Raw genomic sequence first — 25,280 nt, 5'->3', positions numbered from 1 at the left:
ATAATGATTAAAATAAACGATACAATTCGGTTTTAGCGACGATCAAAAAGAGCCAAGAAAAAATGTTGCCAAAATTCTAAAAATGTGCTTAAGTGCATTATTATTTATTATAAAAAATTTTGAACTAGCGAATAGCATGCTATATAGAAATAGTGCTATAGTGTATACTAGTATCTGAAAAGACTTGTGTGCGAACAACAACTCTGCAATAAAACACAGTAGAAAAAATATATAAACATTTTGATAACAGTGTAAGTATCTTTCAATAAATAAAACATATTTGATAAAAATTAATCCATAGCATCTCAAATTTATATCAAATCAAAATAACTATTTTTCAAGTTAAAAGAAATTTATAAACTTACCTATAAACATTTTTATATTTTTCTTCTCCAGAAGCTACTAAGGTGCTGCCATAGTAAAAGCAAGTTGAATATACAAAAAGTTGTATGCTTTGTGCGATTGCATAAGTGATGGCTCTAATATGTGCTCTTTTTCTCATATGGCTTAAGAAATATAAAAAAATATCAGCCGAAATAAAATTGTAATATAAACTAATTTTAATTTAAAATTATTGGTATTATTAAATTGGGGAGAAAGAAATCCATTATTTTTACGGGAATTTCAAGACTTTATTTTACATGTTTCGGGTTACCAAATTTGGTCAAATATGCACCGTTTTATTCTATTATTTTTTGTCATTTTAAAGGTATATTCATAATGCTCCTCTCATGGAAGTCTTGGTCATTATTAAAGAAAAACTTTTATAATCGATTTTCAAAATCTTCTATTGATGCTAATTTCTTATCATTAAGGAAATTTTACAATACAAGAAAAAGATGGTAATCGCTTGGTGCCTGGTCCAAACTATATTGTGGATGCATCAAATTCTCAACTAAACTGCCGGAGTTTCTGGCGATTCACTGTAGAAGTGTATAGCCTGGCGTTGTTCTGATGGAATACAACACTTCTCCTGTTGACCACTTTTGACCCTTTCTGGTCAAACCTAGCTTCAAACTGTAAGGTTATTCGCAGTAGAGATCTAAATTTAGTGTTTTGTCATATGGAAGCCACTGCTATTTTTTTCCCTATTCCAGTTCCACCAGATGTACAGCAGAACCTTCCTGGCCGTTAATCATGGTTTTACCATCGTGACCACTGTTTCACTGTGTTTTGACCACGATCGTTTTCCTACGATGCTGTCGTGTGTGACCCATTTCTTATCCTCAAACACCATTCGTTTAAAAAAAATGGATCGATTTCTTCCGTTTGCCCAAGATTTCGCAGATACAAATTCTATCCATTATGTTTTGTGTGTGTGTGTGTGTGTTAATTGGTGTGGCATCCAAACGGCAAGATTCTTTTTGAATACAGTTATTTTGCAAATGGTTAAAAATTGTTTTATGCTTGATCTTTAGCTCCTGGGCACTATGACTGCTAACTGCTATGACTGCTAACTGCTATGACTGCTAACATGCAGGTCAACTTTGAATATTTCTGTGATTTTATCGACATTTCCGACGACGGGCCTACCTGAACTGAATCAACGAACCCAAAATTGCACGTAACTGGCTATTACGTTATCGGGATCATAAACACCATTCACAATTTCAGCCACCTGGCAAGAATTTTCTTCTTTACCAAAGAAAAGCTGTAAAATGCACCGAATTTTCTCTTTACTGACTTACATTTTAAACACGCTGTAACTTTCAACTGGATGGACCTAACGAAAAACAGCAAAATAATTTGTTTAGTCCAAAATGTCCCCATTCCAACGAGCATAAATCTGAAATTGTTTGATTGATACTTTATGAGATGTCGATCATTACATCCATGTACCGAAAAAATAATGGATTTCTTTTTCCCCAACTTAATATTGAGAGTAATACATGAATTAAGAAAAACATAACATTACATGCAAAAATGAAGGTGCATTACATGCAGAAATGTCGAGCAAAAAAAGCACTGAGTTATGAACACATTTCAGATTAAAACTAATAGTTTTTATGAGAAGTGTTATATGAACTGCAAAGAAGGAATATTTAGAGAAATATGTACAAAAATCTTAAATAAAAGAGCACTGTTTTACAAACACGTCTTAAATTAAAAATAATGGCATAATAAGGAACAATAAATAGCTATAACACAAGGAATACGAGAATTCTTGAAATTATTTAAAAGAATATTTTGGAATAATGGTGTTTCTTCAATGCAACATAATACTAGCATGGTTTATTAAGTTTTATTTCAGAACATTGTTATTTTTCAGAATGAGTTAGATTGGGCATTATGGGCTGATAATGATTTAATGAGAAAATGTAACGTAGTAGAATAATTATGCAATTTCAAAATATAAGATAATTATTCGATCTTTAGTTATATCAGGCCATTCGAAATTTTTAAGATCCTTCCTAAATTGCAAGTCATGCAGTAACATAGAGCCTAATGTGTACATAGAACCTAACAAAGAAAAATAAATATACAATATACCTAAATTAGGATTTATATGCTACATTATTAATTTATTTCTTAAAATTCTCATGAAATAAACTTTCTTTGTGTATGAGCTTAACAATTTATACGGCATCCACAACACTTCCAAATTAAGCTCTATGCAACTGAATTTATTTGTTTCTTTAAACTCTTTCATAATACATCTAACTACTAATTTTATCTTCTAAAAATTTCAAAGTTTGATTAATTTATAAAGATTATACAAGTAAAAGTATAACAAAATCATACTATGTATATTGTTTCGAATCTGTAAATTTGCTTCCAGCAGAATTAACTCCTTCAATAATTCGGGGACAAACTTGGCTACTCTGGTGACAAAATGTTTGATACTCAAATTTTCAAGAATTTTGGCGAGAAGACCAATAGGAACCGAATTATGCTTGATTGTTGGAGCACTTTCTCTACCCTGCTCCGGAAACTATAAAAAGTTGGCAATGGAGGCCGAAGACAGTCGTGTGAGTCAACGACGAATTAGTTGGATTAGTCTTGCGAAGTGCAAGTGTTGAGTGAAGCTCAATCAATTAGTGGATTGAGGATATGTATCGTGAGCCTAGCTTTGGAAATAAATATTGAAGCAGCATCGATTCGTGTTGTGGAGTAGCCAGTCTTATAAAACTGAGTCGTCAGTTGGATACAGCTAAAGCGAGGAGACAGTGGAGAATATCAGACGTTTGGAGGTACCTTTGTGAATAGCTACGTAGATTCCCTCTTCCTGCTGTTTTAGAGTTAAGTTTAGAGAAAAAATTTGAACAACGAATAAAAAAATTGAATTTGATAAATACCTGTATGATTTATCCAGGGCCTCTCTGAATCGCAGGAAAAATTTTTCTTCTTGATGTAAAGCTGCAACTGTCCTTATACTTTCAATGGCTTCGATTGCAATCTGAAAATAAAAATAATCATTCTAGTGCAATCTTAAAACATAAAAAGGTTCGTGAATACTGACTAATTTTATATTAATAATTTTACTATTCTATATCACTATTTAAAATAATTTTGTAATTTCTAATTGTCAACAACAACGCTCAGTTTACTCATTTTGTGATCTTAAGCAATGCACATTAGGATACCTTTCTTTTAGCAAACTGGACAATTTAGTTTCACCTTTAAGCACATTTTTAATTTAGTCACCATATTAATGGCTTATTTTCGTCACTTCTTTGATTATATAAATTTCGTGAAAATATATATGTGTTCTTATTTATCTAGTATGTTTAATATTAAAAAGATAACTAAAATAGCAAAATTTTAGGAAAACGAACGATAATTATTTGATTTCCTTACAAACAATATAAGCATTTTATAAACATGAAAATGACAAAGAAATAACAAATTTCAAACAAATGTAACAGTAAAAATTATTCCTATAAAGACCTGATACGTGAAAAACTAAATTATATATATATACTAACGATCTGGGCTTTTAGAATAAATATATTCAACTTCCGCTTCGAAGTGTCAGTGCAGTAGAGTGGTTAGAAAAATACGAATGACGCATGTATTGCGGGTCCTAGGTTCAAATAGAGATTTTTGCTTTACTTTTTTACTTATGTGTCTATACTTAATATTTTGCTTGTTAAGTTTATCTATATAGGAGTCTTTTTTTAAAAAATGCGATTTTGTACAAAAAACATTTTTTATAACTAACTATTGGAGCCTTTTTCTATTTGCTCTCATGACTATATCACCTCGCACACGATTTCACGTTGGAAAAACTGATTGCAAGTTCATAAATATAAGCAATGATAGATAAACTGCGAAATCAATATTATAATATAGCAGGAAGCTTCGAATAACTTGTTTTGCTAAATGCACATGTGATATGTTTATCTAAATGACCAATTCATAAGTAAGACTGAAAAATATTCATATGTCATCAGCATGGGTTTCATATATAAATATTTTCCTCAAGAAAATCATAATTAAAAAAAAATTGCTGAACGAACCTTTGTCTTCCAGATATTGAATAATTAATATTCCATTGTATTAATTAATTTATTATTTTAATAATTCAATATGTACACATGCTGTACTCTTAATATTTTATAATTGAGAAAAATTTACAAATAATATTGTGCCAATTTATTGATTTGATAACTAGGCTAATAATCTTTTTATCTAGCTTACCTGTAGCTCTAAGCAGTTACCTAATTGAATTGCCATTAATAGATATCAATACTATTGCATCACGTATACTATTTCATGCGGAAAAAAAAGACACGTAAATAAAGGAGCTATTTCTTTGGATAAAAAAATTGGATATTTGTATAAATGAATTTACAATATCTGGAATTAAACTGTATTTATTTAAAATGCAAAGAATTTTATTCATAATTAGAAATCGTTAAAGTCATTAAAATCAATAATTTAAAAGTAAATCAGGAATAGGAATAAATTATTATAATCATCAAAAAATTCGAAATCGAAATTTTTACGAACCTTTACATTTCAGATTTCTCAGAGTCTGGAAAATATGTTTTTGGAATAATGTCTTTCTGCTGTGGGCACAATAACTCAAAACAACTTTGAGCTATACAGACGAAATTTTGCAGATGGTCTTTACACCAAAATTGTAAATAATTTCAAATTTCGAACAAAATCCATTTGCCGAAAATATCATTTGTCTGTTTGTTAATCCTACAGTGCATCGTATAGTCATTTGGCTACACGTTTTTATTTTCATGTATAAGCTTTACATGACTGTTCTAAAGGCCAATAATAAGTGTCTCAAAATTCTTTTTAAAATTCTTTTTGATAAACATTTATAGAAAAAAAAACGATATCTGGCAATAGCGGTACCAGAATTAAATTGAAACTGGAAAATTGGAAAAATACCAAGATGACTGTTATATGAATAGTTCTACCATCAAAAATATTATCCTTTTTTTTTGTATTGATAAAAAATTGGTTTTTATTTTTATTGTAGAATTGTTATAATGTTATTTGTGTCGTTGGGATATAGTTTAATTTATAACGGAGGCATATCCCAAGGGTACCTCGTAACTGATAATGAGAAGCTTCCAGTATGGTGGTTGGTTCTCACCACCCTCGTGGGTACACGAAAAAGTGCGGGTTTGGCTAATCCCATCGATCGTGGACGTACTTCCTTAGAGAAGGGTTTATCGTGGCTGGTTAAAAACTTAAAATTTAAACCCTTAAAACTTAACCACGGTTCCAGTCAGTATTCTTGTTGCGCTGTTCGAATAGACATTTTCTGTTTATAATGTAGGCATTTGGCAGATTTATTTATTTTTTTAATTTCGCAAAAAATAATTACAATTTTTAAAAATATCTCCCTAATTATATGTAGCTATTCAAAACATATATATTTGTTCTGTAAAAAAAACTAAAAATTCATGAATTCGAGGGTTAAAGTGTAAGCAAACACCATAATTATAAAACGTAAAGAGCTAGACATAGAATAAGACTCGTATTAGGGAGAATATGAGAAGATTTGGCAAGACCACTCTGGCCACTTATTTTTAAATAAATAATAATAAAAAAACCCCGTTGTTTTCGAATTTGAAAAATAACTTACTTTTGAAGCCTTTTCTATACTTTCTTTATCAACATACATCAATCCGGAAGTCATCCGCCTTTCTGTAGTAATGGTCAGTACAATCACAGGCACAAATGCAAACACAAGCAATCCTATTTTATAGTTGTAATAGCAAGCAATGAAAATGCAAACACTGAGAGTAGAAAAAGTTTGAAACAACACTGATATTCGGGTTCCGGTGACCTGTAAATTAAGATACGTTCCATTCAATAATTCACTGTGTTAAAGGTGTTAATATTTTTAAAAATTAAATAATAATAATAACAACAACTCTTTAAACTTTGGAAACAATTGTTTATTTCATAGAAATAGTTCGGTTATTTTTTACCGTTCAGTAATCAAGCTGAAGAACAATATTACTTATTACACAAGAGAAAAAAGTCTTACATAAAATTAAAAATAATCTAAATTTAAAATTAAATAATATCTGATACTGGTGTGTGTAATGTTATTTTCAAAAAATAACCTAATCACTCATTACTGATGGAGGGAAAAAATGAATAATTTCGATATATGAACACTTCGTAGAAAATATTTAAAAACTGGAAAAAAAAATTCAGATCTCTGTAAATCCAATATTGTATATATTAGGAAATAAATGCAGATGTGAAAACTTTACTTCGAAGTTAATGTCAGTAAAAAGTAACTTCAAACCTTAATTTTAACATTGAGAAAGTAAGCGACTTAATAGTTTGAGGAAAGTAAGAAATTAATTTGAATTTCATCTTAGCAATAAAACATAGTTATTAGTTGTGTATCAAATTAAATTTTTAAAGAATTTTTAAAGTTAGAAAAAAAAGTTGCAAGAAAATTAAATTAGCATCATTTAAATGTAGAAATCATTTTTGTGAGATAATATTTTCGAAATATATTGCTGTAAAACCCCAAACATTGCTTAGTTTTTTTTATCATTTTAAATTTACATTAACTTTTGAAATTTTAAAATTTTAATTCAAGTTAAAATTTTAATTTTTATTTAACTTATATTTCAAATAACTTTTCGAAATTTAAAAGTTTGCGTCGAATTTATTGTATCTTTTGTATCAAGCTTTATCAAGACGAGAGAAAAATTGTAACTTTGAATAAAAGACATGAAATAAATATCTGTCTTCATGTATGTCTTAAACGTTATTCCTCTTATTTTGCTTTTGAAATTTGTTTTTTCCCCATATGGCTTTACAAAAACATAAATATCTGGAAAACTTCAGAGATCCACTCTTCTTTCTCGAAAAGAAAATATTGTAATCGTCAAAAAAATCGAATTCGACATTTTGACGAATCACCAAGTTCACCATATATCTATATATAGTAAGTTGCGTTGAAATACATCTTATACAAGAAAAAAGATTCTATAAACTTTTGTGACAGAATATGTACTACTTATAAGCAATTCTTAAAATTAAAATCATACAATATTAAATATTGTAAAAAGGTTTTAAAAACATATTTTCGGAACTATTTGCATTATTGCATAAAATCATGATTTTTTTGTTTCAATTATTTCCTGTTTTTTGTTAACATTTAGTTAACATTTTTTTTTAATTTTAAATATGAAGTAATCTTCATATTAATTTTTTTTCTGTAAATCACTACCAAATGATATTCCTTGCATGGAATTAAAATGCAATTACATTAGTTGATGTATTAATTAGCTGATAATTGTTCTTAAAATATAAAAATAATGCATTTTTAACGAGAATACACAAGTATACAAAATTTTAAAACTCTAGTGTTAAGGTAATGGTAGCAAACGAGTGGAAACTCAAAACACAAAGTAACATGTTTAAATATATGAAACAAAAAAGTTAAATAAAAAAAACAGAAAAAAATTCAGTATCCATAGTTAAATGCTCTTATTAAAATTATAAAATTGTCACAGTATAAGGAGAAAAATTGAATTAAATAAAAATAATTCAAAATTAATGATAGTCTTTATGGAATATTAGAATGGCTAATTGAACAAATAAAATTTCCTCTTACCCCTTGCATATCTGTTGCATCTGAAGTTAGCTTAGCACATAAAGATCCAACACTGTTTTTTGGGTGGTCAAACCACGCCAGATCCTTCAAAACAAAGTTTCACATTTACTTCATTAAAATGTAGAAATATACATAAAACGCGGAATATACTTATGCAAACACAATCTAATGGCACAGCTTTTGCCAATACTTAATAAAAAAACTTATCATTTTTAACTATACAAATGTTGGTTCGTTTATTTATTTAAATTCTAGTAATGATTTTCACAATCAGAACATCTTTTTATAAACAGCTCTTCATGTTATGCTACGATTGATTTTGATCTGCTATATTAACATTCCATTAATAAATTACATTAGAAGAGAGCGTTTTCGGAAGCCATGTGAATCGCCTGTGATTCATATCTACTATCCAATTAAATATTTTTTTTCTCTACTGCAATTAATATATAGAAGTAAACATCTTATTAGATAGTGGTCAAAATCACAAGCATGATTCATGGCAGCGAAACTGTTAAATCATGCTCTGATAACACCTGCACCAATTTTCTTTGAAGTTCCAAATCGCATTAGCCATATAAATTTTCTCTAAAAAAAGTTCATGAAATATTTTTAAGTTTACTTTACAGCAATTACTTTCTTGTATTAATAATTGCACTTGCACAAACACGCGTGTATTTAACAATGATAGATGTAATTTTTATCTGATCATTAGGGTTATTTTAATTAAGAATGGCATTTTTTAATATTATAAAGAAACACCAATAATTAGTAAAATGATATAATATTTCATACTAGAAGCTGGCATCTTTTTTATTTTTTTCAAGTTCTTCTGAAATTCTCCTTTTGTACTCATATTTAATTTCATTCTCGAATATGGATTTTTCCTAAAATAGATTAGTTGTGAAAATAAAGTGAGCTTAGTTCGAGCAGATTTGATCATATTGAGAATATTTTGAGTTTGGTAGAGTTATGATTAAGAATCCAGAATTATGATTGGCAAAGCCATTCATTAAAATGAACGAAAGAAGTGTGGAAAACCAATTTTAAAAGTGATTTAAATGAAATTAAATGCAGCAGGTTGAAAACAAGAAACTGGTGGGGTCCAAAGCACTAGTCTATTTATATTACTGGGTTTAAAAAGTACCCGGAATGATAACATAAAACCAAACAAATTAACCCTTTGCATTCGGATAGTGACTCTCACTCATCATTCAAGACGGTGCATCATTATGATCTCTTTTTAAATTTATTTTTCAATTTTGATTGTTAAAAACGCTTACAGAGAGGTAAAAATATGTAGATTAGAATGTAGAAATATGTAGATTTTTTTTCAGCAATAAACAAATCTTTGTATTATGTGAATAATTATGCGTCGAATTACTTATCCGAGAGCAAAGGGTTGATTTATTGACCAAAGATTGTTGCATCACCTTTAAAGTAATAAATTATGATTACAATGGAATTTTGCGATTTTCTTTTAATCATCAAAGTATACTTTAAAGTCAGTTTTATGAATCTTCTTCAGAAATTTTTGCATAGTTTCTTTTATTGAATTAATGACTAATTTAGCCATGTAAATCAGAAAGCATTACAAGATGCAATATATGAATATTGAGCTTGAAGGAATTATTTGTTGAATATTTGGTTAAAACCTCATGGATAATAAGTGCATTATGAGAAGGCACATTATTATGGTGTAAGACCCATGAGATTTCTCGCCGTATTTCTGGCAATCCATTTTTGATGAATTGCTTCATAAAAACGATACAATACATTCAAATAATAAGCGTTTTGAACATCAAGCCAGTTTATAGTAGTTCATAATTCACAACACCTCGACATTCGAAAAAAACAGTCACTTTGAAGACTTTAAAATGTTGTTTTTAGTCTTGCTTCAACTTTCAAGAGCCATTCACCTGATTGTTGATTTCTGTATTAAAAGCATATAACCAAGTCCATTGAACGTAACAAAGTAATTTAGAAAGAAATTGGTACTAGAGATTTTATTTTCTCAGGCCATTTGAGTATACTATTGTTTTGGGACAAATTTAAAACAGAAACAACAAACAAGACGCATTGCAACCCGAAATGATCTTTTACGTCTATTTGACAAGAACCGAATTATATAGTTGTATGTTTGATTATATCCCTCAATGTTAAGCGACAATCACCAAGCACCAATTTCTTGTTGCAGTCGATATTTTGATTATCAAGCGAAATGGATGGTCTACCAGCACGCGGATCATCTACGACTTATTCTCTACCACTTTTAAATTTTATATATCAAACAAATAATGTTATTATTGATAAAAATGTCGTCGTGAAATGCTCTTTCTAACATTTCAAAATCTTTCGTAACAGAAATTCTATTCTAAAAACAATGAAATGCTTTTTCTTTGCTCAAAAACATTCGTATATTCAAATATCAGAAGAGTGAAAATTGTAATTTATTTGAAAAAAAATTATCTTCCGGACATAAAATGAAATCAATCTCTGGCTGTTGCCAAAATTTGTTTCAGGGCACAAAATTTTTATCAATGTTTGCAAACGATATCTATTATATATGTATTTTAAACGAAAATAATGGATTCTTTTCTTTTTTTATTGCAATAAGGAAAGAGTGTGCTTACGTGCATGTAAGTATATTGGCGGAACAGCACGGGAGAATAAATACATCGAAGCGTTTTTGTTTTAATTCAAATTTTATTTAATTACAAATTATGTAAAATTTTAACGCTTTTCTGATATAATTTCTTTAAATATTAAAACACGTATTGGATTTTTACACCATTTGGAATTTAAACATTGTACTTATAATGATACTAATTTAAATGACGTGAAATTATTTTCTATATTTTAACAATATTTAATGTATATTAAATAATTTTAAAAATTCATATAAGTTGAAATAGATTGGCCAAGTATTTAATGGATTTACGATATTGTTATAAATTATGGCTTCTTTCAATTTATTAGTTGATGAAGAAAGAGTTCGTTAAAAGTCTAAAATATTTATTCCAGTAAAGTCCAGACATTTTACGAACCAAATATTACAATTACGCACTTGAGTACAGTGTAATTCAGCAGTAACTAACAGCAGAATAACAGACTTCAAAAAGACTGAGACGATCAGATCACAAGCGAAATTGCTCTCAACAAACTCGTCTCTACACTTACCGTATGGCACGTCATATTTGTACCCTGTCTTGGTGACATATGACATAAACATAATTCCACTGATTTTTAAAAAATCCCGTAACTCTCGAAATATTAGTGCTAGAGCTTCCATTTTAAAACTTTCGAGATCTTATGAAATGTTGCCAAAATCCCGCCAAGTTGGCGATAAAATCGTTAAATTAGTCGCCAAGTGACAACTCTGCAAATGGAAAACCGATCCTTTTCTAGTGGGCACTAACGCATAAAATTTGAATCTTCTGAAACATTTAAGCAGAAACATAATAAAAATATAAAATATTTTTTTTTAATTTGTAATAATATCATGGGAACGAACTTCGTTAGGTAATCGCCTTCTTTCCTGAAGGCGTTATAAACATTAAGCTATGCATAAACGATTTCATTTAAATTACAAGAGAGGTTAATTTTAAATCAAATTTGAAGTACAAACCTGAGTAATCATTTTACTGAAGACCAGTTTTCTGAATTTTGAGGTTACTCTTTCAGATGCAACAGAAAACAGAAGCGTCTGAAAATAAGATATATATATATATATATATATATATATATATATATATATATATATATATATATATATATATATATATATTAATAGGAATTATTTTTCACATCAGATATCTATTCAAGAGAAAAATAATAGATTTTATTATTAAATATTATCTTCATGGAGAAGTAGGAAATGTTACTTTAGGAAATCTTTAAAAAGGAATAAAAGTTTACCTGTAAAAATGAAGATGTAAAAGATGTCACAGCCATAATAAGAAATATTAGAGTGTAATATGCGTTATCTTCTAAGATCTTATCCTTAGGCTCAGAGAAAACCTATGAAAAATAAATACATATTAGCAGAATTTTTAACGAATTCTTTTTTAAAAAAAAGCATTTAATAAATATATTTATTCTTAGCATAGGTCGTAGGATTCAAATAATTTTACTACGATCTGTTCCCTTAATGGAAATTTTAAGTATTCAACAAGGAAAGGGGTTTCCTAAAAATCTCTCACTTACTCTCTAAGACACTTGTCGTGCCAGATACACCATGCATGGCATTGGCGTTCCACTGCTACGAAATAATAACTTTTGGAGTGAATTTAGATTTTTTTCTTTTACTGAATCTTTCGTGTCATCCTTGGCGATTAATCTCTGACATGCTGTTAAAAATATCCAAAAATCGAATTTGGGCTTTACAATCGTTTTTCTCAACCGATTGAAATAAAGTTTCAACACAAAACTGCACTTGTACTCTTAAAATCTCATACAGAATTTGAAATATTTAAGTCATGGCTTCTTTGAATTATGGCATTTACATGTTCTGAAAGTACAGACCGAAAGACAAATAACTAGTAAACGATTTGGCTCAAGATTCTACAGATGTATACACTATAGATGTTAAATCCGTTTTCGAAATGCTATCTAGCTTTCTTGGTTTATAGTTATTGTTAACTTATATTAGAGTAGCCGGACAGACATACTTTCTCTGACCAGATTTGAGTTAAAATTTGATAGAAATTTACATATTTGGTGTGAAGTTCGTGTATCATAGTTCCTCCGTCCAGCTGAAAGTGCTTTTGAGTTATCTTTGTCACAGATAGACAGACAGACTTACAGACATTTTCCAAAAATCCGTTTCTCGAACTCAGGGAGGAGGTCTGAAACATGCGGATTCATTAAAATCTAGAGTTCGGATTTTTGCCGAATACTATACTTCTTCTATATTATGTATAAAAGAAAGTAAAAAGACAGAGTTAAAGAAATAAAAGTTTCATAAAAGGTTTGCTCACGAATTCTTTTTGACAACCAATTCTGACAGTTCATTAATAATCCTGATTTCAGGGATTCTATGAATGACACATATTAGCCATAATGAATCTAATTATTCTTGTTGGCAAGAACTCCTCCAGCAAACACAAGAACACTAGAAATTATGTTGATTTACTCATGTTGAAAATTATGTTGATTTAATTTATAGCAAGCTTAACAGCTTCAAAAAACATCATTATAATATATTGCTATATTACTCTCACAACCATTTAGACCATTTCTTTAAAATCTGGGCACAACTTTTGGAAAGCAAGGAGAACGATTTTACCAAGGATGGTAAACGGGCAAAACAATGGATTTTGACCATTGGAAAAATGCCAAAACATGGCATCCAAAACAATGGATTTTGTTCTGGATGGCGTTTGGATTTGCCTTTAAAAACATTGGATTTTGTTTTGGATGGCAAGAAATCATACATGAAACAAAGATACTTAAATAATTTTTTTTAGTAAAATTCAAATAAATACAGGTGAAAATTTTCGGATATTTAAAGATAAAGCTGCTTAAAGTTGTATTTCAACCGTATAATCTTGACAAATCTAATCTTGCAATCTTTTACAGCCCTTCTCATTTTTTGCAGTCAAATAGCCAAAAGTAAAGAGTGGAGATGTATTAGGATTCTTTAGGAAATATAAAGTATGTAAAATAGATGGCATTTACTTTTCTAGAATCGGGATATTCTTTTGTAATCAATCAGTACCGAAGCCATTTTGAAAAGAATCAATCGCACTAATCAAGAAATCATAAAAAGAACATTTCAAATATTTTCAAATTATTTTGACATAAGATTCTAGATACTCACTCCGAGAATAGAACCAAATACAATGCCATATAATGGCACATGAACGCCCATGATCAATGAAGAAATCGCTCCAACAATCAAATACGGCCAAACGAATAATGCAGTTTTCAGAAGTCGAGTCCAAGATAAGGAAGCCTCTTCTTCATCTTCATCCTAAAATAAAATTTCAAATAATTCGAATTTTCTTATATTTAAGTCGAACATTCTAAAACGTACTTTTGACTCTATGGGGATAAAAATAATGTTTTCAATTTTAAAAAACAAATGTTTTTTTAATTGTAATACATGTGTAATTAAAAATTAAATCATATCTATCAATATGAACTGAAGCATCAATCGCTCGATCTAATACATTTAATTAGGAGAATTTAAACTTCTGTAGTGTTAACAACTCAAAATTCGAAAAATTTAGTAATTAAACAAATCGAACTTAGTTCAATATTTGTTTGTATCTTACAATTTGAATAAGTACGTATTTCCGTATTGAACTGAATAATACGACGACTTTTATTAAACACGAAGAGAAGAATACGCAGACAACATATATACAGCCGAGACGAACACAGGCAACAAATACACAGGCAATCCATATTATAACAAATAGTGACCCACAATTAGTAATCTATAGTAATAATAACCACAGCGCACAAAGCGGTCACACAGAATTCAGCAGGAGGAGGGAATCTTCGAAGTTACTCTCTACGGTCTCTCCAAACGCCTGCAATTCTCCACTGTCTTATAGCTTTAGCTGTACCCAACTGCCGACTCACTACTACACGACTGGCTACTCCACACACGACTCGATGCTGCTTCCACAATAAACACTAGGACTCAGCTCAGTGAAGCAATCGCTTGAGCTCCATTGGACTGATATCATTATTCCGACGTTACTTCTCTTTCTTCTCGATGAATCTATTCACGACTACGATCTACTGCACCTTGAGACTGCTGGCCTTTTATAGTTCTTGGAGCAGGTAAGAGGGTTTTGGAACAATCAGGCGTCTCTCGGTTCCTATTAGTTCTATCATCAAAATTATCTATTTTGTCGCCAAAGTCCAAAAATAGTTGCCAAGCTCTAAGATCACTGATTCGGCGTCCGGACAATATCCAAAATAGCTGATCATAAAACGGTCTTTCCAGTGATTTAATTAACCTTTCTGGAAAGCATCATATTTTTACGTAATTGTAATAATATAAATTTTCTTAAGACACTAATCCTTACCTTAAAATCGTAGCGCTTTTCGACAGTATCTTCAAGACGAGATACGCTTCGGTGGAGACCTGGTTTAGACCCGGTGGATGCAGCGGATACAGAGCTGATAACACTTATCTGAGGCATCAATACGGGTTTCTCGTCTGTTTCATCATCGCATGTATCGTCAACTTCACTTGTCTATATAAAATTGTAAGATATTTTAAGGAAAATTTTTTAAAAATTCAATTACTGTTGTTAAAAAAGAATTGAATCAATTTATCAAAATATGAAGAATTTATGATTGATTTTAAAGTGCATTATTAATGATGACAACAATGAGTTACAGTATCATGTTCCAAATCTAAAACAATTCGACTATCTGATCCGAAAACGGCATCGGAGATAATGATAATACATGCCATTGTCTGTCATGTCAATACATGTCAACTGTCATTGCCCTGTAACGGAATTTGAGATTCGTGAATCTGTGGCATAATGAATGCAGACCGAAAGCGGTGGTTATATGTGTCTATCCACTCAACTTTACAAATTTTATGGGTCTTTTCTACTTATAATGATCGAGGGAAACTAGAGGTAACTATCTTTATTTGAAGAACAAAATTTTACTAACAATTGGGCAAGTTTTAGCAATAGTGTGGGTCTTATATGCTTTAGAGGAAGACTACACAGTGGTATAGCTTTTTCGTCCCGAAATGTCATCATTGGCTTTATATGTGTAAATGTTATTTGGATTATGGTAGTATCTTTTCATTCCCTAATAGATATTGGCTACAAAAACTAAAAAGCGCAAATATTTTGTCTGTATGGTCCTCTCTAAGCCTGGTGATCGACTATCTATAACCCCTCCCCTTCCTTCTCAGCAGTTTTTGCACTGTAACTGAACATATTTAAAAATAATAATAAAGCAAAAAATGTTGAAAAGCATGGCTCTCATAAGTACAATGCGAAATGCATATTGTTTCTTCGTTACTATTTATATGTCTTCCACATATTTACGTTTTATCATTTAAACAACAAGAAATATACATATATATAGCCAGAGCAATACTTTAATGAGATATAAAGAAATGGGAAGAGGGGAAGTTTTAAGATACATATTATAAAATTGAAATGATATTGGCAAGGTGGCAACATCTCTGTTCCATAGTTATTTTACAGAAACCAATGACCGGAATTGTAATCTAGGAACTGTACGAATGAGTAAGAGAAGAAAAGACTTCTTAATCTTAAAAGCGAAAAAATCCTTTTAAAAAAATGCAAAGACTTACTTGAGATAACACTAGCTGATAATAAAGTCCTTTTCTTTCCATCAGCTCGTCATGGCTACCTATTTCTTTTATTGCACCGTCTGATAATACAAAGATCTTATCAGCATTTCTAATGGTTGAGAGACGATGAGCAACAATGATAGTTGTTCGTCCTTTCCTGGCCTGTGTAAATATATACACAAAGTTTTACAAAAATGCATAACGAATTCTTTATTTTATTAAAAAGTATTCATTAAGGATTAGTAAGACAAATTTGACTTCTGAAATTCTAAATGAAATACATTTTTCATTATCATTCATTCGAATACTTAAATTCTTATGAATGTTTATAATAAAAAGGAAAATGAAACAAACCTATTATCTGGTAAGTAAGATTTATTTAATTAAATAAAATTTATTTACTCATTAAATATTTATTTCGTTCTACAAAAAATGTAATTATTTTTACCTGATCAAGAGCACATTGTACAATTGCTTCGCTTTCTGTATCAAGGGCTGAAGTTGCTTCATCAAGTAAAAGTAATTTTGGATTCTTTATCAACGCTCTGGCAACAGCAATCCTTTGTTTTTGTCCGCCACTAAGTTGAGTTCCTCTGTCTCCAACAAGAGTGTCATATTTCTGAAGCAATAATTTTCCATTAAATTTCTTATCACTTCTTAAAGCATACAGATTATCTAACTTCTTAAATGATCAGATTATTTATTTCAAAACAATTAATAACATTAACATTATGGTGATATTTCTATTAGGAGCCAAGATCTAGAGATCCTTTTGCAAATTTTTTCCCTATGGAGAAACTATAAAAGACGAAGAAATCACAAAATCAATTGTCTCTGAAAGAGTTCTTCAGTTTATATGCACTTTTATTCTATGCTGTTATTTCTTTCTCGTATACTTATAAAAAAGAAAGTACAGTAGTTGACAAGAAATTCAAACCCGACATTTTGACGAATCTCCACGTATTAGACCTCCTTGAGTTCTATAAACACATTTTTGGAAAATGTCCGTTCATCTGTCTGTCTGTGACAAAAGTAACTCAAAATCTCTAATCTTGATGGATGAAATTTGGCATACGGTCTTTATACCAAATTTGCATATTTGGATCAAATTTTGAGTAAAATCCGTTATCAGAAAGTCCGTCTATCTTACTTTTTGAAAATAATTCAACACCATAACTACAAATGAAGAGAGCTAGATAGAAAAAACAATCGATACACTGAACTAACATCTATAATTTAGTTACCTGTCAAACCTTTAGCCAAATCTAACTACGGATTGACCGTCTGTAAGTGTGTACTTTTAGAAACATATAAAAGCAATAATTCAAGGTAGCAAGGACATAAATTTATCTATTTCGGTTTGTAGTTTTGTGCCAAATTTTTATTTCAATCGATTGGGAAAAACGCATCTAAAACACAAATTCAAATATTTAAAGCCTGTTAGAGTTAAATCGCCAAATGACTCACCAAGGATAACACAATAGATTCACTAAAAATGCTTCATTCACGTTAAAGTTAATATTACGTAATTTTTGTACGCCAATGCCATACAAGGCGAACACATTTATTAAAGATGATGCGAAAATGTTTTGAGAGAACAACTCCCTCTGGTTTAATTACCAAGTTGCTATTTGTAGTTACATGTTAGTGCTTTTCTTTGTATGCATCTTAGTTGCATTTTATTACTTGTACTCAATATTTTCCGGAATATCTATAGAAGAAAGTGCATTCTCCAAGCATTCAATTTATTGGAATCCTCTTACCTTATTCTCATCGAATTATTTCCGTAACTGTACATAGATATATTGTTGTTTCAAGAATGATGTTCTTTGACAGTCAAATTCAATTTGAAATATGATCAGTACATTCAGAACAAGAATATAATTACTTGAAAAGACTTTAGAATTAAAACTCACTTGAGGAAGGTTGGATATAAAATCATGGACATTTGAAAGTCTAGCAGCAGCTTCAATTTCTTCAAGAGTAGCGTCGTTTTTACCATAGCGGATATTTTCAGCAATAGTCGTAGAGAAAAGAACAGGTTCTTGCCCCACAAAGCCTATGTTGCCTCTCAACCAACCAACATTCAAGTCTTTCACATTGTTCTCATCTATTTCAACCTTTAAGAAAATAAACATGCCAAGTAAAAAAAAAGACATTGAGTATTGCAGATTTATTTATCTATTAAAAGATGCAAATGCTTACACTCCCTTCATCAGCATCATAAAATCTGAGAATTAATTGTATTATTGTACTCTTCCCACAGCCACTTGGCCCAACAAGAGCAATAGTTTCTCCAGGTTTGACAGAAAGTGAAATGCCTTTCAGCACCTACAACATAGGAATAGGTTTTAAGGGTTAGTATCAAATTGTCATCAAAATTAAATTTAAAAAAAAATTATAATTAATGAAATGCTTACTGCAACATCAGGTCTTGCAGGGTAGTTGAAATGAACATCCGTAAATGTGACACTTCCGTTCAGTTCATGAGGCTTTACCCCTGCCTTTGAACTGCTGTCAATGTCAGGTTTCTATGAAAATATGGAACAAATTAAGTATACAGATTTGTATTACATTAAATAAGAAGTTTGAATAGTTGATCGCTCATTATATATCTAGGGATCATGGGCTTTATACAAAATAAAAAGTGTTTTAATTGGTACAGCGGTTAGAGTTGGGATACTAGTTCTTTGATTTTGCTAATTATTTCAAATGTACAGATAATTTTATATCTGTACTTCTTTATCGCAAATTTATAAAGCATTAGTAGAAACTTTACTCAGAAAATTTATTTTATTATTAATCGTCTTAAGCAACTAGTTGGTTCTCTGGAAGTATTGGTTGTATTTGATTTCGGATAAATCATTTGATTGCCCATGATTTTCTCAAATTGTCTGGCATAAACGCTATTTTATTTTGATTGTTTAATTCAAATTCTGTTTATGGTGTATATGGACCTTTCTAATGGAGACTAATCCCATGACATCATGGCGTTGTTAAAAATGTAAATGTGCATCTATCCAGCAAATTACACAATATTGTACATTCATTTTTTTTTTATCCTTCGGTTTAACTATAGGGATATTTAACAAAATCATTTTTCTTTAACTATCAACAATGAAAAAAAAATTCCGAGGTTAAGTATTTGAATAAACAATAAAAACGGCTTGAATTTCGACGTAATAATGTAATTTATCATTAGAAATATTTTTAAAAATTTACCAAAAGCGAGCAAACTTAAAATTTTCATAACTAAATGATTCTTAAACTACCATCATTTACAAAACAGTTTTCTTAAATTTTTGAAATGGGGTGAAATTCATTTATATACAGTAATAATATTTTTGAAAGTAATCATGTAAAAAAGTTAAAAGTTTGCTCAATTTTTAATTAGCTAAAATTCTAATAAAAATTTCAAAAAAAAAATCGGTCTAAGATGCACATTCCCTCCCTCCAAAGTATATATGTGCCGAATTTAGTAATTGCAGATCAAACGTTCTGACGAAAACGCGCACACCCACATACATTCATTTTTATTATTAGTAGTATAGATTTAAAAATTATTGAAAAAATAGTTTTATAAAAAGCAACAGTAAATGTAATCAAAAATATTAAAAAATATTGAAAATGTTTGTATATTAATGCGTTTGCAAAAAAACAACAAAAATCTATACCCGTTGTATAACTGAAAATATTTTTCCAGCAGCTCCTCTAGCTAAAGAAAACGCTTCAAAGTGTGAAGCTGTCTGTCCAAACCACATGGAAGCAAGCATAATATTAGAAAACACCTAAAAAATTGAACGATGCAAAAAAAATTATTAATAGGGATTTTCATTTTGTAAAGAATAAAATAAAAAAAAGATTAAAGTACAATAAGATAACAAATCATTAAAAGGACGCAACTTTCTAAAATACACAAAATAAAATAAATGAGGAATACATTTTTCTTTAATGTAATCTCTTCAATTTATAATTATGTTCAAAAATTATTTTCATGCAGCCAACAAGATATATGAAAATAAAATTCGCATTTTTTATCTTTATTCTATTCTAAAAAATAAAAAAAACAGCAGTGTTATTTTAATAAATATTTTATTGAACTTGACTTATTTCATGTTTACAAAGAGAAATTTATTGCACTTTAGTTTCGTGATATTAACCTCCCGTTTTAAAGCAATTCTGAAACCATTTTGGAATGAACTTCATAATTTTGAATAATATCCAGATGACAAGGACGGACTCTGAATTGGAATTCATTCTCCCAATTTCGCACTAGGCCAGAGAGAAATCTAGATAGATACATTTATAAATAGGAATGCCGGAGTCCTGGCATAGGGTTAGCGTCCTGGGTGCGAATCCCGGTTCGGGCATGGCAATTTTTCATCTATTCTATCTGTGAATGTGTCCCTCTGTAAAAAGGGGCTGTGCAAGCGAATGTGATGAGTGAGTAGCAAAATCGTCCTGGTCCAAGTTGGCGCTACTAAAAACAAGAGACGCTTTTTCCCGCTTTAAAATCGCTGAATTCGAAATCAGCGGGAAATTATATAATCGATTGCTTTCACCCTCATTTTTTAATATGATAGTGTTTGAAATTTTGTGCATTTGTGTTTCTCAGTGTCATTTATTGTTTTCCGATCTTAAATAATAATTAATCGGTTAATTAAATTGAATTTTGTATGATGACAAGGGGACGCCGTCTACTCTTAAATATAAGAAATCTGATTTTAAGATTATATAACATTTATAATAATGAATTGAAGGCTAAAACGCAGATAATAATTAAAATATAACAGAAAGTCTACGTTTTAGTATGTTTATTAAAACTACTTTTATTAAATTTATCAATAATTGAATGATATTTTACTTGTCCCAACGGCATCAATCGGACTTCACATATCATATTAAATTCGCTATTTTAATCATTTTAAAATGTGTTAACTTTTTAGCAATCAAAACATAATATGAATGCGTTTTTGATAAAAAAAAATAATTTCCTCACAAGCAAAATTAGTTTATATTTGTTTGCTAATACATAGAAATCAAATAATTGAATAAATGTTTATAAAAGCAAATTATCAAAAAAATTAAACAAGAATACGTATCTTTGCTCAATTTTTTTCAAAATAATATAAAATTTTATTTATAAAAATCACTTGAAAAATAGTATCTAAAGACTTACAATGACCAAAGTGCCAGGAATATATTCTGGATCTGGCTGGTCCATACCTTCAACTACCAACTTTACGCCGTACCAAAATGATAAAGCATATCCACCGAATATACAAAACCAGAATAATCCTGCTCCAAAACTAGTCAGCAAGCCTCTTTTTATGCCTTTCGCTCTTGCATTCTTCAGGTATTTGTCATATCTATAATAAAAAATGTGCATCTCTAAATTTCAACACATTGTATCAAATGAAGGTATTAATTTCAAAAATATAGTTACTTATACATAATACCGGGTGGACAATTAACGAAAATTTTTTTTAATTCATAAAACTCGTAAAAATTAAGAAAAATTAAAAACATTTTACAGATTTATCTTCGATGAGTGAAGGGATTTTTTTTAATTAAGTAAAAAAAAAAATTAATTAAAAAAACAGTTGATAGTTGGCGCTAGTATGAACGACTTAGTTGGAAATATGCAAATGAGACAGGCGATTATAAATACTTATGCTCTTGATCCATAATCCATAATGCCAGGCATCTGTAGAAAGCACCGGGCAGAATTTTTTAACTTAAAAAAAAAAAAAAAACATTCTACGATGTTGCTAGCAGCGGGAGCGGGAAACTAGTAGTTTCGCTAGCACATTGAACATAAGGACTGTGTGAATAACAGGAAGAGTACATAACCAACAGAAAAGAAAGAACGGAGATAGAAACAATCGGAACATTCTTCATACAAAATTTCAAGCAAACATATTTTTAACAACTTCATCAACTCGTAAAAAAAATATATTCCACTCACCCTTCGTCCATTCTGCCGGTTCGATATCAAACCATTCTCTATACAAAATTACAAACAAGCATCCTTTCCTAACTTCCTCAATTCGTAAAATATATATACATATTTTACTCACCCTTCATCCATTCTGCAGGTTTGAAATACTTTCTTACATCTTATTTACCCGACATCCATTCTTGCACAATTGCCGACATAACAAATTATGAAGGGAACCAACCGTTAGAGCACCAAAAGAATTAAGAGAACTGCGAAGAATTCCATTGCAGCTGTCTTTTAAAGTGAGAATGCAGACGATTTTTTAAAGCGCATACTGACAATTAAAAATTGCAAAAGAATAATTTTTTTCTGTTCGTATTCGCATTAAAAAAAAGAAAAAAGAAAAAAACTTTTAATTATAAGCTTAACTTTCTTTATTTAATAAACTTTTAATTATAATAAAGAACAAAATTAAATTCTTTAATCGATATATTTTTAGTATTTTTAATTTAAAATTCTTCATAATGTTAATTTTTTATAAAGTGAACTGATTGTAGATTGTTAATGTTTCATAATGTTTTCATAATTATAATAAAGAACAAAATTAAAATCTTTAATCGATATTTTTTTTTAATATTTTTCATTTAATATTTTTCATAATGTAACTGAAGTTCATGTACAACTCAACCATTGCAAAAAGTTGTAAATGAAACAGCATTAGGATTGCTAGAAGAGCGTTCCGATGGGTTACCCTATTGCGGACAAACTCGGGGGCACACTATTCTTCACTTTATCCATTTTTTTTTTAATTTTTTATTTTGGTTTACATACAAGTTTTGAACTTTTAATAACTAGCCGATTTTGGCAACCAGTTTGTTCGCCAAGATTATTGAGATTTTTAGGATATAATTATTAATATGGGATGCATTTCTTAAAAAAATATTTCACCTTGTAATTTGATACAACTGAAATACATGAATTCAATTAATATAGTGTACTACAAATTACAAGGTATGCATATTACGAAAGCGGAAATCCCACTACTGATTTAATGATTAGCAAAAGCACGTGCTTGAATGTTTTGATGAAGTATTTGAATTCCATCATAGCATTTAAAAACATTGTTTTGGATAGTGCATAAAACTTAATTAAAGAATATTATTAAAGTTAAATGAAAAATTGTCCGAAAAGAAAATTTATATAATTAGAAATATAATTATAATTATGTCACTAACAAAATTTAAAATATCAATCAACTGCAGAAATAACATAATTAAATTTGGTATCATCAGCAGTAATTCCGGCCAAGACAAATTGTGCCTCAAGCTGTACAAACTATAATGCATTAGCCTTCCAAAAAGGTGGTAATTTGATGCCAACACGAGAAATTGTGACGTCATTACTGGTGGAATCTTGATTATCATCAAGCATGTTTGAAATAAGCGAGGTCAAATTCACTGTAAATCATTAACTATTGGCTAAATTTTAGATTTTTTGAGTTTAAAAAAAATCAGAATGTCGCCAAATACAGTTCAACGATGCCAAACCTTTAGTACTGAGTCTATGGAGAAAATTCAGTTTTGGCGTGAATCAAAAGTAAACATTGGCGCTATAGGGCGACATTTGAAGGTTTCATAGGACTACTGTTAAAAATTAAATAAGATCAGAAAACACTAAAAATAGTTATAATTCTTCTTAATTTTTGATAAAAGGCACCTTACATATTGTTTTCATTTGACGCAGAGAGGTGAAAGTGATAAGTGATGAAAAAGTCTTATTGTATTTTCCAGTTTTTTACTTGAATTGCTTCAATGGAGAGTGTTCTAATTACCGTTTATGAAGATTTTTACTTGGTTATAACTTTTGAATTATTGGGCGGATTTTCAAAATATTCTCACCATCGTAAGCAGAAAAAATTCTTCTTTTTTACTAACGTATAATTTTTGAAGACGGAGTACGGAGAATTTTGATGATGATGGATTTCGAAAGCTTCGAGTAAGAGCGATAGATAATGTTGTTTTACGTTAAACAATCAGGTTCGAAATTTTTTTCAGAAATTTCTGATGACTTCATTTAATTATTTTTCAAAATCGGGAAAGATTTCCTTTTGCTTCTCCGGTCACCAATGTGGATGTTGTCTATAATATTTAATCCATCAACGACGTTAAAAAAATAACATCTTTAGTTAACAGAAACATTAAGAAGAATAAAGAAAAAAAGATACAAGTGCAGTATAATAGTATCTCGTGCACGTATAATAAATCCGCTTGCAAGATCACTCAACTTAAACTGTGACGTCATTTTGATGAAAGCAGGTCCACCACAGAAAGGTAATTTTTTTAATTCTTAAGATAATGAAAAATACATTTTTACTAGTTAATTGTTTTAAAAGACTTTAATATAAATTTTCGTAGGTAAGGCATAAAGATTACGGTTAGATTTAAGATTAATATACGGAGACCAAAATTAAAATTTTTGGTGCGATTTCTAGACAAATATAATCGTTCAAATATTATATTATAGCTTTAAAAGTCGTTTATGAGCATATATGTTACACATCAAAATTTTCAGACCTTTAGAAAGATTTTTGACGATTGACACAATTTTGACTTGCTTGGAGAGAAGCCGTACATTCGTTTTAAGTCTTACCACGATAATTTATCTGACAACGGTTATGCCTATTTTTCCGCTTGATTAAACTTTTTGCTTGAAGCCTATTTCTAGATTTCTTTTATACCTTCTTTCCTCTGACTGAATTTCTTCTCTGGTGATATGGCGCACTACTTCCGGAACATTTCTAATAATATTTTGCAGCTACATTAATTAGATAAATGAAGCACTTGATTCAGTGCAGCTCTAAAAATGTTCAATGAATTTGACTTGAATACAAACAGTGAGGGATATATCGACAAAGGCCGTTATCCCATAGGATCGAAAAAGTTACAGTTAGTGGATATCAAAATACGAGAGGGCTTGAATAA

The 25,280-nt window shown here is 29.7% G+C and overlaps 1 protein-coding gene across 1 annotated transcript in view; it reads right to left on the bottom strand.

Annotated features, from left to right (window-relative positions):
- The window catches only part of LOC129965748 (ATP-dependent translocase ABCB1-like), a 50,829-nt gene that overhangs the window by 12,461 nt on the left and 13,088 nt on the right, over positions 1-25,280 (bottom strand). Inside the window, exons 7-21 of the mRNA XM_056079900.1 lie at positions 21,538-21,727; positions 20,033-20,146; positions 18,779-18,889; positions 18,564-18,689; positions 18,275-18,478; positions 16,807-16,977; positions 16,359-16,520; positions 15,097-15,267; positions 13,875-14,027; positions 11,972-12,073; positions 11,682-11,759; positions 8,054-8,137; positions 6,053-6,256; positions 3,297-3,397; positions 366-506 (exon numbers count right to left, since the gene is read on the bottom strand). Coding sequence (XP_055935875.1) covers positions 366-506; positions 3,297-3,397; positions 6,053-6,256; positions 8,054-8,137; positions 11,682-11,759; positions 11,972-12,073; positions 13,875-14,027; positions 15,097-15,267; positions 16,359-16,520; positions 16,807-16,977; positions 18,275-18,478; positions 18,564-18,689; positions 18,779-18,889; positions 20,033-20,146; positions 21,538-21,727 — 2,112 coding nt within the window. The remainder of the gene's footprint in view (positions 1-365; positions 507-3,296; positions 3,398-6,052; positions 6,257-8,053; positions 8,138-11,681; positions 11,760-11,971; positions 12,074-13,874; positions 14,028-15,096; positions 15,268-16,358; positions 16,521-16,806; positions 16,978-18,274; positions 18,479-18,563; positions 18,690-18,778; positions 18,890-20,032; positions 20,147-21,537; positions 21,728-25,280) is intronic.

This window comes from Argiope bruennichi, chromosome 4 (assembly GCF_947563725.1).
Source record: "Argiope bruennichi chromosome 4, qqArgBrue1.1, whole genome shotgun sequence".
Lineage (NCBI taxonomy): Eukaryota > Metazoa > Arthropoda > Arachnida > Araneae > Araneidae > Argiope > Argiope bruennichi.
The sequence above is the reverse complement of the archived record's forward strand: the minus strand, read 5'-3'. Positions and strand labels throughout refer to the sequence as shown.